The 15,144-nt window shown below is 50.3% G+C and overlaps 1 protein-coding gene and 1 long non-coding RNA gene across 3 annotated transcripts in view; both read left to right on the top strand.

Annotated features, from left to right (window-relative positions):
• Window positions 1–500, top strand: part of LOC148006592 (uncharacterized) — a 65,893-nt gene extending 65,393 nt beyond the window's left edge. For both annotated transcript variants that reach the window (XR_015684877.1, XR_015684878.1), the window contains exon 7: window positions 413–500. This is a non-coding gene — a long non-coding RNA (uncharacterized LOC148006592). The remainder of the gene's footprint in view (window positions 1–412) is intronic.
• A 1,033-nt stretch (window positions 501–1,533) lies between these two features.
• Window positions 1,534–13,398, top strand: LOC148006591 (uncharacterized). The gene is made up of 7 exons (XM_087655061.1): window positions 1,534–1,617; window positions 3,177–3,180; window positions 5,589–5,786; window positions 6,253–6,317; window positions 8,146–8,252; window positions 9,915–10,014; window positions 10,761–13,398. Exons 1-6 carry the CDS (start codon window positions 1,534–1,536, stop codon window positions 9,973–9,975), a joined length of 519 nt encoding a protein of 172 aa, XP_087511187.1. The 3' UTR covers window positions 9,976–10,014; window positions 10,761–13,398.
• The last annotated feature ends 1,746 nt before the right edge of the window (window positions 13,399–15,144 follow it).

Raw genomic sequence — 15,144 nt, 5'->3', positions numbered from 1 at the left:
ATGACTGGTGTAGCAGGGCGGGTGCCATGCCCACAGCCTCCAACGGGCTTCTCTTAACTCTGTTCTGCCTGTGTGATGAGACCCTCACATTTTGTTAGCTCGACTGGCTGCTCTGGCCTTCTTGCCTGCCAAGACTCACCTGGCCCACCCGCCATAGAATACTTCTTATATCTCTGTTCACCCCCTGTAGCCTTTTGTAAAAGGCCGGGGAGGGTTTCACAGGTAGGAGGTAGGTTCCTCAAGGGCAGAGGCCCCAGTGCGCTCATCTGTGCTGGGCAACTCTTGGGCTCTCAGGCTGCACCCCCCCCCCATATAATGCTCTAGCTGTGTGGTCAGGATTTAACCTCAGAGATGAGACACCTCTAAACTGATTTCTAATTTCAATTCAGAAAGTACATTTTCTTTTTTAAAGGTGTAAGCTACATCAGCAAACACCATTGTAGCCAAGATTGGTTTACCGTGGGCTTCTGCTCTGAAGACGTGGAGCAGGTCAGCATCATGTGTCTCTAGTGGGGGTGTGTGTCCAGAGCAGCCGTTTGTCTGTAGCTGGCTCTTCCCGCTGTCCGCTCATACTCTCATTGGTAAAACATTTTAAGCTAAGTGTTTTACATTAGGACATTAAAATCAACGTCCTTTAAACATAAAATTTAAAAGATAGAGTTGCCATCGTCATGTGGATATAAGTGAGCATATGTCAGATTATATTTAGCTCATTTGCTAATAAAGGAAACCAGAAAATTGTACAGCCCAGCTCAGTGGAGAGCTCCGTAGCTCACAGTCACCGTCCAAGCGTGGGACCCCACGTCACTGGCAGAGGACTGCACGGATGTGCCTTCCTCTGGGTGGAGTCTGCATGTCTGTAGACAGAGCTTATTCCCATTCTGCGTTCCATGTAGCACAAACTGGCCTCTGACTTGCAGTCCTTCCCCCTCGGTCTTCTGAGTGCTGGGGATCCATCTGGGAGCGCCATCTGTACCCCGCCCCTTTAGCGCACTCTCCACCGCTACAGCACTGACAGGCCTGCTCAAAGGCTAGGTGATCCGCTGTTCAGAGCTCTCAAGGAGCCTTGGCCCTTTCTCTGGTGTTTTCTCCATTATCGTCTTAACTTTAACCCAATCACTCACTACAGATAGGTGGGGAGAGAACTAGGCCTTTCTTCCTTTTTTTTGTTCTTTTTTTTTTCTTCCGGAGCTGGGGACCGAACCCAGGGCCTTGCACTTGCTAGGCAAGCGCTCTACCACTGAGCCAAATCCCCAGCCCCTAGGCCTTTCTTCCTATACGACTGCTTTAGAGAATGTGCTTTAAAGAATGTGCGTGGCTGTCATTTTACCACGGCTCTTTTGTTATGCCCGGTGGCTCTGCACTCCTGCACTGCTGGAACTGGTACTGGCTACCCACAGGGCACTCTCACTTGAGTAGCTCCATTGTTTGTTTGTTTATTATTATTATTATTAATTTACTTTTTTGTTTTGGTAGATACTAAAATCTTTTGAGCTCTGCTCAGATAACATGTGGGGGTGTGCCGAGTGCTTCATGGCCACGTCCTACATGTCCCTGGGTCCGCAGGGCCCAGCTTTTGCCACTCTTCATCACACTCCTCAGTCATCCCTGTCAATGGTGAGTGCTCACTGGCTGACAGCTGCACTGGTCTCTGCAGGATCCAATGCCCTGCTTTCCAGGGTCCATCTTGGTCCCTGGCTTGTTTCTTTTCCTTCCCTTCCATTACTGGTGTGCATGGTGACATCTAGACACCGTGCAGTCAGAACCAAGGTAGCTGAAGTCGGAGAGGCTTTGACACTAAAAGAGGGAAGTGCACAGCATGGAAACCGGAGTTGAGGAGAAAAGTTCCCAAGTGCCTTCCTTGTCTTTGTCCCTGCACTGCCATAGGCCTGCCGAGTGCAGTTTGTAAGTCCCCTGTGTCCTTTATGGAGGCTAGTGTCAGCCTCTGTGTCCTTTATGGAGGCTAGTGTCATATGGAGTTCACAGCCTGGAAACACGGAAACTAGTGTGGGGCTCTTCTGTTGATAATGGTCCTTTTGCCTTTTAGGGAATGGCTGGGAAGTAGCAAACCTAAGTAGATGCCTTGGGGTGGGTGGGTGGGTGTGGTCTGACCGCTCTGTTCTTGCCTGGTCTCACACTTGCTCATTGCGGTCAACAGTGTATGCTCCTCCTGTTCAGGGGTGCCAGGCTGCCTTCCAGTCACTTGGCCCCTTTGTGTCCACCTTTGTAAACTCATCCCGGGCAGGGTAGCCTGTGCATCAGGAGGACGGCACCCTGAGCACCAGGCTGCCCAGGCTCAGCAGCTGCAGTGCCACCTTAGCCGTGTTCACTCCCACCAGGACGCTTGGCACTGCCAACCCCCTCACCTCAAGCCTCCACCTGGAATCCTAGCAATTATCTCATCTCCAGCTTTAGTAATAGTGACCTTCTGGGCAAGATGGAATATTAGAGCTTTAATTATGTAAAGAAGCAAAAAGTAATTGCAATAACGATTTCGAAACATGACTGCCGGGTTATAAATAATGAAGCTACCATGTCTCCTCAGCTTAGATAAAATATTCATTGAGGGTGGTGATTAAATAACCCGTAAAGAAAACCGTCTCTCTCTCCGTGATTAATGAAGTTCTTCAGAGAATTTACACAGGAAAAAGGTGAAGTCTCCCAGATGTACGTTTGTGACCCAGGACACTCTGTACACACAGAGGCCCTCTGTGTGCTGTGTTGACCTCAGTCCTTTCTACTGTGATGGTTGATCTTGTGTTTGTCATGCCTGCCCTGGGAGGACGGCAGGTGCAGGTGTGTACGGCCAGTCTGAGGTAGTTTTTACACATCCCTCTGCCATCCGGGCTGCATAGGACTGTGAGGTGGACGGTGTGGGCAGTTGACATCTTTTGAGTACAGACCCTTTCTGCACCCCCAACAGAGCTCATGTGCTTGTGTAGGTGACTGGCCTGGGGCCTGCACACAGTCAGCTCTTCCTCCTTCTTAGGCTTTTGTTCCAAAGTCTGCCCCCTGCTGGGGCACTCATAAATACAGGGTGGAGGCCGCCTAAGCCTCCCTGGGTTGTTTTCTGCGCTGGCTGAAGCTGTAAAGGTTGACAGGAAGTGGCAAGTGCTCATTCAGGAAAGCATGGGCTTAGGAGGTCTAGGTGCTGCTCTTGTTTCCTTCTGTTGCAGGGCAGTGAGCATGCTTCCTCCCTTAGCTCTAGAGCATCTGTGCATGCTGAGCCAGATGAACTTAACTTCCCGAAGGAACTTCAGCTGAGACCGGTCATCTGCACACCAGCTCTTCCACAGACAGCAGAAAACCATCCAGGGCCTCCCATAGCCAGAGCTGAAGCCATAGGAATTTCTCCAGGCAGCAGTCACTTCCCAAAGCTCCCTGATGTCAGTGGTTGCCTCAGGACCAGTTACCAAGAACGGGTTCAGAGACTTCCTGTATTGGCGCACTTCCCTGACTGATATAAACAAAGATGTAGAGGTGCTTCTGAGCGAGCCTGGGCCACTAGAGGGGAGCCACGGTGGACCTGAGGCTGCATGTGACAGCTGTGGCCAGGAGTGAGATCTGCTCCTTCAGAATTTGCAGGGGCGTCTACTGCATGACCCAGACATTCAAGGTGAAGACAGGATGTCTGTGTGTTGCGCACGACCCAGGCCTGCCTCCTTGCCCATGTGCTACTGTGTGTCTGTGTGTTCAGTCACACATACGCACCGGGAGTATGTTTAGCACAGTTTGGTATCTCTAGGCAGCACCTGCTTGATGTCTGGCTTCCTTGTTCCAGGCAGCATGTGCACAGCCTGGAGGGAGGGAGCCCTAACAGAACAGGGGACAGCGCTTGGGCACATCTGTACTGATGGAAGTCTTATTAGCTCCAGAGACAGTGACTCACTTCCCCAGTTATGTATCCTTTCTGGCCACAGACATCTCAGGGCCCCAAGGTTTCTTCCTTAGGCAGATAGAAAAAGCAAGATGTCTGTAAGGTGTTTTTCATTTCATGACTAATGCTTCCACCAAGTGTAGGAGCAGGTCTCCTAATCCCATTGTCGTGCAACCCCACTTAGTCCTCAGCAGCGCTGCAGAGCTGTGCTTCGGTTTGTCCCACGTGAGAGAAATTAGAAAAATAACACTTGCTGCTGTTGCTGGGCAAAGGTTTGTGATGCTCCGAAGGAAGGAGATGTGAAGACCCAGTTCGCCCCATGATTAGTCTTTGTCTGCCAGTCTCTGCGTAACGAACCCGTGATTGCTGAAGGGATGAACAAGTGGTCCTTCTGCAGGCTACAGGCAGAGGGCTGGGGTGGAGTGCACACTGCTGCAGCTGCTCCGATTCCCAGCCACAGGAGGCTATCAGGGCTGGCCAGCCGTGACCCTTGGAGTCTGGTAGAAGGGCTTGTGTAGGCAGCTCTGTCTAGGGTGTCTTTGAGACTGAAAGGGGTGCCCAGAAGAGATGCCAGGCAGGAAGCTGGTCATTTCTGGGGGTAGAGAAAATATTAGGGGATCCTTAGGCTGCATGTCTGGGGCTGGGCTGCAGAGGATCAGCCCTGCTCCTGGGAAGCCATTGTTCGCACTATTCTGCACATATTTACATAGCTAATTTCTCACTAAGGAAGAACTGTTAGCTTTCCTCAGATCTCAAAGGGGTCACTAACCTCCAGAGATTCAGAAACAAATGACACATTTCATATTCTGGCTGTTGAAGAGGGCCTGGTGTGCTGTACTTGGGAGGTAAGACTGCTCCAGCACAGTGGGGAGCCAGCTACAAGCTCTGAGCATTGGAGAGAATAGTTGTATTGTAGGAACAGCATGCAGGGTGGGGGTAGGGCACGTGTCCTGCACACTGGAGATGGAAATGTACAGTTTTAATTTGTGTAGGAAAATAGGTGAAGTAAGTCCTTTGAGCAGCCACACTGGTGTGTAAATAAACGTACGTGTATGCGCATGCGTATGTGTGACGGGGAAGGGGAGCAGCCATCCCGCTTTATAAATGGGACAACAATACACCTTGTCAAGGAGGATGGCCTCCCAGACTCCTCTGCTCTGTGACCCCACTCGTCCCTTGTGAGCGACAGCGGTGTTGGGCTGATTTTTCCTGGTAGATATGTTCTGGATCCAGATGTGCTACTCTGTGTGGCTCATGATCAGTTGGAATGGTCACATTGGTGGACAGCATCACAACTGGCTGGGGGCCCAGGCTGAGACTCCAGAGTCTAGGCACTCTCCAGTTATGGAGGGGCTGCGCGTGCCTCTAGGAAGAGCCTCATCCCCGGGCCAGAGTTTGGTGCATATCCCTCGGAAATGAACCCAGGATCTACATTGTCATTCAGATCTTTAAAAAAAAAAAGCCGAGACAGAGTCTTACACAGTCCAAGCTAGTCTGGACCTGGCTTTGTAGTAGATGTGGCTTCAAACGTCTGATGTTTTTTCTGCCACCTTCCAAATGCTGGGGTTATGAGTATGCATGCCAAACCCAGCGTATGGGGTGCAGGGGACAGAAAACAGGGTTTATGGATACCAGCCAAACACTCTGCCAGCTGAACTGCATGCCCAGCCCTGTGTGGTCATTAGAACTCTTGGTGCTTCTCTTCCTGCAGCTCAAGTTCAGGTATTTTCTGCCGCATTGAAAGCAGAACAGCTCGACTCTGCTGGTGAGCCCGGGAGCAAGCAGACACAGGGTCTGAAGGAAGAACCTGTGTCAGATCCCAGCCCTGCCTCTGACAGTCACATCCTCTCCTCAGCTTCATCATCTCAGAACGCGCTCTCCGTCCATGGCCAGGATATTACAGAGCGCAGTAAGTACTTGCCCTGTCCCTCAGCCACTGAGGATGTGACAGAAATCACAAAGCTGCACTTGCTTTTATTAATACATCCCTGCAGAGAAGATAAATGGCAAATTTCATTTCATTCTTAAGGTCATGTTTTGGATAACTAGACAACCAATCAATCAGGTGATTGATCACCCTGAATTCCTTCCATGGGAACAGGGTGGGCACCAGAAACAATGCGGGGGGGGGGGGGGATGACAGGCAGTGCTCTTGGGGGATTAGTGGTGTGAATGTCCTGGGTCATGGCTGGCAGTCACTTACATCTCTAATAACAGAAGAGGGTGGATTCCAAGTTGGTGAAGGCCATAGAGAGTGATGCGTGTGGCTGCCTCTTGGTTCCCAGGCATCCCTCAATACCCAGCTGCTTAGTGACGGTGCTCCTTCCCAGAGGGAGACTTGGATAAGCCGGTGTCACCTACTTTCCACCCTACAGTTTGGATTCTGCCCCTTGTGAAGCCAGGACCCCATGGAGCCAGAAGGGACTGGACTCCTTCTTGCGTGAGTCTCTAGAAGCTTCCCCAGCCTCGTGACACTGGCTGTTGCTATGCCTCCCCCGTTCCTGCTGAGCACTTGACCAATGAGGTGGCGCCTTTTCCCTCCTGCGAACCAGGCCTTGCAAGTGCATGGTCATCAGGACCCGAGTGCACACTCTGCTGCGGCCATTGGGTTGTAGTGGTCATTTATCACCCCATCCTAAGCCTGCACAAATGAAACAGCAGTGCCTGATCTGAATCTAAACTGTTCCCAAGCTCTTAAAGGTGATGTTAGATTAGTAAGAAATAATAGCATGTCCCGTGTTGCTGCTGTTTCTAGAAAATTCCAAGAAAACTGGCCTGTAAAAACCCTGGGTATAGAGGAGAAAGGGCCAGTCCAGGCCCTGGTGGGCTGTATTTGTGTTGTGGCTTCTTTATCCGAGGCAGAAATGGACAAAAAGGAGCAGCCACACCAGCCAGGTCTACTAAGGTATATGAGAAAAGCTGAGCTGGTGGGGCTGCAGCTTAACTCTGGGGCCCAGATGGGGTCAGCAACGGGCCACAGTTGCAAGTCAGGAGAAGAAGAAAGGAGAGTGCCCCTCTCATAAGCAGTGCTCAGAGGTAGCACTGCGCCATGCTGCCTGCCTCGTGTCAGTGTAGGGTACTCACAAGAAGGAGGGCCTGCGCAAGGATACCCTATCCTAGAAGCACCCTCACTTTGCTCTCTCTGTGGGGTGCACTTGGCAGAGTGGTTGGAAACTTGAGTCCTGAGGAGCAAGGGTTCTCCAGACAGGCTCGCACCAGTGAGTTGTGGGTGCCCAGCACCATCCAGCATGCCACCCTACTTGGGTGTCATTGGGGAAATGAGCTCACTGTACTGGTGGTATTGAGTTGGGCTGAATTGCTTACAGCCTGACTTATTCTGAGGTCAGTGGTGCTCACTGAGTAACTGCACTGGAGACTAGGGCACGGTTTGTTTCTAATGTGCTGAATTCGATTCTAGCCAAGTCATGTTAGTGTGTGAATCCATGTGTAGTAGAATCGGAGGCATCGTGCCCAAAAGAAACGTGGGTGTCCTACCGAAATGCTACTGTTGTCATGCTTCCTGCTCAGATGGACAGCATGCTTCTCTGTGGACACTGGGTGCTAGGGTCCAGATAGCATGCTCAGAGCAAACACAGCCTCTATTGGGTATTAATTGACTTCCGGATCATATACTGAGCTGGTGTGTCAGAATCCATTAAGACAATAGACAGTATGACATTTCAAGTGCACGTTGGAAGCCCTGTGATGGTTGAAGCGGAAGGTCAGGGCCATCTCAGCTGATGTTAATCAATAACCAGAGGCTGACATGTCACCCTGGGGCGTTGGTGCTCATTTTAATTGTTAACCTAATGTAAAGGCTCCTCAGCGCACATTAGGAGTGTTTGCACATGTGAGAGCCAGAACTGTTTACTGAGTAAACACTCCCCTGCTGGCCTCATTCTCTCTTCCGGTCACTGCTCCCTCACCCCCATACCTCCTACCTGCACTGAGTCCTGATTCCCAACAAAAGCCAAAGGTGCCTATTGTGTCCTTTCTGAAGACTCACCTCTGCCCCTTCTTCTGTAGCCATGTTAGAGGCTGCTAGTCGGCCATACCAAGGAGACCCTGGCCTTACAGAGCAGAAGGTTGAAGGCCTACCGGTGGGCATCCCTATCTTTCAAGTGTAAGCAGGCCCTTTTGTAAGGCAGTCTTGGCACTGGGATGTGAGGTGCCTTCTGTGGGGACCGCATGCAGGCTTCTTGATGGGATGGATGAAGGCGCTGTTCTCCTTTGGTGTCTGTGTGTAACATGTTCCATCAACTCCACAGAACCCAGCTGAGCCCCCAGCTGAGCCCCCAGCTGAGCCAGTGGCTGTCTGGAATCAGAAGAGGGACAGAAACAGACTGTGCTTGAAGAGAGTGAACCTAAAATGCAGGTTTGTTCCTTGAAAAAAAGTAAAGGACAAAAAACACCCACAGCGCAAAGACTTTAACCTTCCTTACAGTTCAGTTCTCCAGTAGCCACGGAAGCCAAGTATTTCTCTTCTGCCAGTATTAACTATATATCTAGTTAATGACGACCATAGCATTTTTCTCTTTGAAAATCATTGTGAAGTAGTGTTCAAAGTCAGGGAAGCTTACCGGTAAGAGTGAAAGATGACCTCATACTAGTGCTTGAGAACAGTGACTTTTTTGGGCTGTGTTTACATTCATCTACCGATGGACTGGCTGCCTGTGCCATATGAATCCCCTTAAATACTTTAAGTCATTGTCACACATTGGTCTTCCAGAGCCAAGTACCCACACGCAATGCCTTTCTACTGAGGGACGCCTCAAATCTCCTGGTGATCCCAAGGGTGGAGGATGGTCTCATACTGGGCCCTGTGGCATGCACTCTGCTCTCCAGACTCTCTTCTCTAACAAGGCATCCTTCAGGGAAGAGGAGCTGGCCCAGAGGCCCAGAGAGGGGGAGCACTGAGTAGCAGGACCTGGGAGCTACAGTGCAGCTCGTTGGCCTGACTTCCATGTGGCTGGGAACTGGCTTGCTTACTGGTCTCCGGAGCAATGCTAGAGACATTGAATTATCTTTGCTTGTGGTGACTTGTGTGTCTGCTGTCACCCCTGCCGTACCCTTGCCTTCTCCATTCATGAATTGGCAGTGATTCTCAGAGATCAGTTGACAGTAGCTGACCGGGTGCCTATCTTCGATGGCTTCTTAAATGTTCTGCACGAAGTGCATGTATAAGAGTCCTTAAACACCTGTACAACTGCCTAAAGGTACGGGAGGGTTGCAGACACCCAGGCCTTCCTGCAGATCGGCAAGGTGCAGAGGTAGGAGGCTCTGGGGCAGTGGATACATAGCCACTGTGTTGTTCCCATCCTGTGGGTGAAATATGACCAGAATCTGAAAACAGACACTTTTGCTTCTGCTACTGCTCAGATCCTGTAGGGCTGGGCTTCTCAGGAAAGGCCCTGGATGGCAAAACTCAAGGTTCCCAGAGTGATCTGGCTTACACAAGAAGTCATCTGCTGAAAGACGGTGGGCCCAGACCTAACCTAGCTCTGCACGTAGGAAGGCCTTTTCTGCAAGATGCTCTAAGCACTTCTGCTCCTGCCTTTGCCCTCACAGAAAACCAATTATAAAAACAAGGCCTTAGAAGAAGTTACTTAGACACAAGTTTGTCGAGTGACAGATTTCTCTGAGGACTTTGGTGGTCACTGAGCCCATTCAGATCCTGCCTTTCCTTATAGATGAGGGATCTGACACACCTCCTTGGTGGGAAAGCACAGGGGTTTCAGGTACAAGGGGTAGAGAGGGTGTGTGGGGTGGGGTAGGGTCATGTGCTGCACCACCAGAGGAAAGGCGGCAATTGTCCAGGGTGTGCTGCTAGCAGCCATGTCCGTGTGCAGCCACATGGAGTCGTACATGTCAGTGTGCAGCCATGTGGAGTCGTACATGCCCGGCTGGGGTTGTAGGTAGCAGGGTATGAGGGAGACTGGCTTTTTGGCTGGTGAGAAACATAGCTTGCAGAGAAATAAAGGGGATACGGGGTCATGTTGAGCCTGATATGTCACTTATGGAAGTGTATTTTCAACAGTTGCTTCATGAGGACAGGAGGAGAGAGCACCTCACCAGCTGCAGGACTTGGTGGTGACTGACAGCAGCAGGAGCTGAGGGTTTCCACATGAACTAGCAGAGTGAGTAAAAACTTGTGTGTGGCCGTGAGAGGCAAGTCAGGGAGAGAGACTTTCCTCTGTCCATGACTGACTTCAGAACTAGCAGCTTAGTGCTCTTCTGGATAAAGAGATTATGTTTTTATTAAGGTATAAACAGAATTCCAAAGCTCTGAGGTGTGTGTGTGTGTCTGTCTGTCTGTCTGTCTGTCTGTCTGTCTCTGGGGAGACGTCCATTTTCACATGAAGACAAGGCTAAAGTTGCTCTGGAACTGGAGTGCTCTGCTGTTCTATAAGGCAGTTTATTGGAACCAAATAAAAGATGAATCACCCACTCTTCAGTATTTCCCTCCAAATCAGGGTGGGTTTGCAAAGCTTTCTTGAGATTTCTGCGTGCTGCCTTCTTTGTAGGACTCATGGTACCTCGTGTACTTGAACAGCCAAAGAATACTGGGCAGGGCTGAGGTCTGAAAAGAGCTCTCCCGGATGAGATAGCTAATAGATAAGAATGCCCCTCCTGCCACTTTCTTGCATGCAGCATACCTGTGTGAAGTACTCTTCCTATCTGGTGTCAGCCCAAGGAATGCTCTAAGCTTTGCCAGCAATGAAAGCCAGCATGGTTCAGTGCCCCTTTTTTAGGTGGAGCATGTGCTTTACGGATTCAGGGGGATATATGTTTGTGGGGTGCTCGTTTAGGCTTTTGAGGTCTATTTCTGTATCTCTAGTTTTCTTTTTTCTTTTCTTTCTTTTTTTTTTTTTTTTTCTCTTAGCTGCAACTAGTCATCTCAAATAATCGTCTTCCTGAAGACAGCCATCAGGCTTCCGCAGCTATTTAGGATACGATGTGGCCGGTGCCGGGGCAAACTGGAAGATTTTCTCTTTGCTGTGAGCTTTAATCATTATCCTTAATTTGAGAGACTGACGTTTAGTCATTATGTCATGTTCTCAGCACACTCCTGCAAAAGAACTGGCAAAAACAACCCTGGGCCCGGCGCGGCGGCCCTGCGCCCCCTGGCGGCGGGTGCTGGCCAGGCCCCCCGGCGGCCCGGGCCCTATCTCCCATCGCTTGGCTTATTGCAGTGGCCGGCCGCGATAAGGGCTCCGCGCGGCGCGATATTGGCCTCATTTTCCCCCGCAGACGGCGGGAGCGATATGAAGCCTCTCGCCGCGGCCCGCATCCTCCCCGCCCTTTTTCATTTCCTCTGCCCGCGTGCAAATCACACCACTCTCTCTCTCACCCGAGCCGAGCGGGGCCGCGACGAGTGAGACAGAAAGAGTGAGGGGAAAACACCTAGTGAAAAATCGAGGGGGAAAAGAACGAGGGAAAAGTCCTAGAGAGAAAAAAAAAAAGAGGGAGAAAACCCACCAAGAAAGAGCGAGTGAAAAAGACCTACCAAGAAAGAGCGAGGGGAGGAAAGACCTGCCGAGAAAAGGCGAGGGTTAAAGACCTAGCGAAAACCCGAAGGGGAAAAAGGAGCTAGGGAAACGACCTCGCGAGGAAAGGCGATGGGTAAACCTAGCGAAAACCCGAGGATAAAGAGCGAGGAAAAAGACCTATCGCGGAAAGGCGAGGGGTAAAAGACTTGCCGAGAAAGAGCGAGGGGGAAAAAAAAAAAAAAAACAACTAGCGAGCAGGAGCGAGGGAAAAGGACCTACCGAGAAAGAGCGAGGGAAGAAAACCTAGCGAGAAAGAGCGAGGGGAGAAAACCTAACGAGGAAGAGCGAGGGAAAAGGACCTGCCGAGAAAGAGCGAGGGAAGAAAACCTAGCGAGAAAGAGCGAGGGGAGAAAAGACTTGCAGAGAAAGAGCGAGGGAAAAGACCTGCCGAGAAAGAGCGAGGAGAGAAAACCTAGCGAGGAAGAGCGAGGGAAAAAGACCTGCTGAAAAAGATCGAGGGGGAAAAAAAAAACTAGCGAGAAGGATCGAGGGGGAAAAAAAAAACTGCGGAGAAAGACCCAGTTGGGGGGGAAAAAAAAAACAACCAAAAACCTAGCTAGCAGGAGCGAAGGAAAAAGACCTGCCGAGAAAGATCCGGGGTGGGGGAAAAAAACCCAAAACCTAGCGAGCAGGAGCGAGAGAAAAAGACCTGCCCAGAAAGATGGAGAGGGGGAAAAAAAAAAAAAAACTAGCGAGCAGGAACGAGAGAAAAAGACCTGCGGGGAAAGATCGAGGGGGGAAAAAAAACCCAAAACCTAGCGAGCAGGAGCGAGAGAAAAAGACCTGCCGAGAAAGATGGGAGGGGGAAAAAAAAAAAAACTAGCGAGCAGGAACGAGAGAAAAAGACCTGCGGGGAAAGATCGAGGGGGGAAAAAAAACCCAAAACCTAGCGAGCAGGAGCGAGGGAAAAACCTGCGGAGAAAGAGCGAAGGGGAAAAAATAAATAAATAGCGAAACGGGGCAAAACCTGCCGAGAAGGAGCGAGAGGAGAAAACCTAGCGAGATGGAGCCAGGGGGAAAAAACCTGCCGAGAAGGAGCCAGGAGAAAAGGGCGGGCGAGCCAGACGGCTAAATGGGGAAAGCGCGCGAGGAAGTGGTGAGGATAAAAAGGACACAGATTGAGATAGAGCGGGAGAAAAAGCTAGGGGATAGCGGTCAAAATAGAAGAACGACGGGGAAAGAGCGATGATGAAAATGAAGGAAAAAATGTGCAAAAAAAACGAGGGAGAAAGAACAAGGGGGAAAAGACGAGGAAAAGAGCGCGGGCGCCGCCATCCGCCGCTCGGCTCCTCGCCCCGGCTTGTCAAGGCGGCCGGGAAACTGCTGCAGCCCAAGGCGGCTTTTACGCGGTCTGTTGTAGGGCAGACTTTTATGTGTGCTTCAACCATAACCGGACGCTGGAACCTCAAACCCACGCCCTGAACGCCCGAACCCCTATTTTACAAAGCGCTCGGTACACAATACACGGCGGCTTCGGAACGCCCGCTGCTCCGGCTGCTCCCGCTGCCGCTGCGCCCGCGCGCGGCCAACAGAGGGAAGGAGCGGGAACCGCTTGATAACTAACGTGGTAGGGGTCCCTCTGCTTGTGCTTGCAGGCAGCAGCTGATTCTGATCTTACATCTGTACGACCCCAGCGGCGTGCACGGTTACCTGCGACACGTTACCCTGAAGTTGTGCGCAGAGTTTCTCAAGTGCGCTGCATTTCATTCATGCTAGTAAGGAGCCGGCCTTGGCCGTAGCACTTTCTTGCAAACAGCACCCTTTCTGTTTCCATCTTAACTCCATTATTTTTTTTTTCTGGGCTCCATTTGTCATTTTCTCTATAAGCCCAGCTTTTAATTTTGCAGTTAGAAGCTATATTGTTTCATCAATTTTCAAAATAGTCTTGTTATTAAATTTATGCTTCCATAATGGGAACTGTGCAGAAATCATTTTGTATATGAACTTCTTTAAATAATAACGTAGGGTTTTTGTTTGTGCATGTGTATGTTTGTTGTTGAATTCTCCACAGCTCTGTAGAACAGTTCATAATGAGCAAAGCAGAAGAGGTAATTCTGGTGTTTACGGATGTCTCCCAGCCCCACAGAAGACGACTCTTACCTGAAAATAGTGATTTTTAAATTTCTTGATGATAATGAAATTTTATAAAACTCCCATGCCCTCAGAGGTATCAATGCACTCATTTTGAAAGGTGATGTTTTTAAAACTGGACCCCTTCTGCTGGATGTATTTGTCTAATGTTACTCCCTGCCCTTGTTTTTACCATTCTCCCTTGGACAGTGTTATGTGCATGTATGTATTATTAAGACGTATTGAAAGGCTTCTCTGCGTGTGCTAGTGAGAACTGGAGCTTTCTCTTGCTTGTAAATTGATTGTGAAGGCGGACATGGACTTGGGGTTGCCCTGTGCTGTGGAGAGAGAGCCGCTTGTAATTGCCTCAGCCGGCGGCTCAGCGGCTCAGCGGCTCAGCGGCTCGGCAGCCTGCAGACGGCTCAGTTCAGCCTCACGGCGCCTCTCACTTTGCTCGCAGGTGATGCCGATGCTGCTGAAGTTCTGCTCCCATGCTGCCTGTGCTCCGGGGCTCAGCTGCATGCAGGAGCTCATCTCAAGGTTGCTGCACTGCTCTGAGTGGGTTGGAAGGCAGGCTTTTGCTTGCATCTGCCGGATTAGCACAGCCACCGGAGAATCTACCTGTGGATCCCTCACCCTGACAGAGACTGGGGAAAGTTTACAGAGCCTCCTTACCCTGTAGGAGACTGACTAGCTCTATGAGGCACAGTATCTTGTCCACGGTCACCCTGGGCACTTGTTCACACCCCAGACACGGTTGGTACCTACTGTGTACTGTGTACTGAAGATGAAATCAGCTCTCCCATCAGGGCCGGCCGGCTCTCCTATCAGGGCCGGCCGGCTCTCCCATCAGGGCCGGCCCTCCCTGTGCCTGAGTGGCAGGCAGGTTTCAGACTGCACAGACCCCAGTGCAACCCCCCTTTTCATGCCTCAGCTTTCAAGCTTATATCACGTTTTCTTCTCAGTAACCCCCTCTGACTAGCACCTTGGAAATGTTTGTGCATGTGTGTGTCACAGGGTAGAGGCTTCAATGTCAGCCATCTTGACACAGCTGATTCTCTAGGAATGGCTCCTGAGTGTGGACCATGGTGGAACATGATGGCACGCCTGTTTAATCTCTAAGGATAATTGTTTTAGGTTAAGCATTAACCCCAAAGGGGCCAAGTGACCTAGTCGGGATCCCACAAGATTGTGGAAAGCCATGGTTTTGGTTTTGAGGGTTTGGTTCCCCCAAATATGATTTTAATCATTTTGGTATTTTATCATGCAGTCTTCTGGCACCACAAAGGCAAAGGTGGTGGGGCGCCATCTCCAGGAGCTGTGTTAATAGCCAGCTTTGATGGAACCAACCGTGATCCCAGGCCAGCCTTCCCCTAGACTGCCTGGTAAACAACTGCAGTGAGAGGACTCACTAGCGCCCCCTGTTGGGCTAAAAGGATATAGCCGGTATTTTTCCACAGCACAGCCCTCTGGGAAGGAAAACGTCAAAATTCACATCATCCTACAGCGATGCTTTTTCTTTTTCTTTTTCTTTTAACAACTTATCTGGAATTTTGGAATTTAGAAAAATGTGAGAAACAAGAAAGGATATCAATTCATTTTGTTTAAGAAAAACCAACAAGATCTTTTTTGAGGTGAAAAAAAAAA

The sequence above is a fragment of the Rattus norvegicus genome, chromosome 3 (genome assembly GCF_021556685.1).
Source record: "Rattus norvegicus strain SHRSP/BbbUtx chromosome 3, alternate assembly SHRSP_T2T, whole genome shotgun sequence".
In the NCBI taxonomy this organism is placed as follows: Eukaryota; Metazoa; Chordata; class Mammalia; order Rodentia; family Muridae; genus Rattus; species Rattus norvegicus.
The sequence above is the reverse complement of the archived record's forward strand: the minus strand, read 5'-3'. Positions and strand labels throughout refer to the sequence as shown.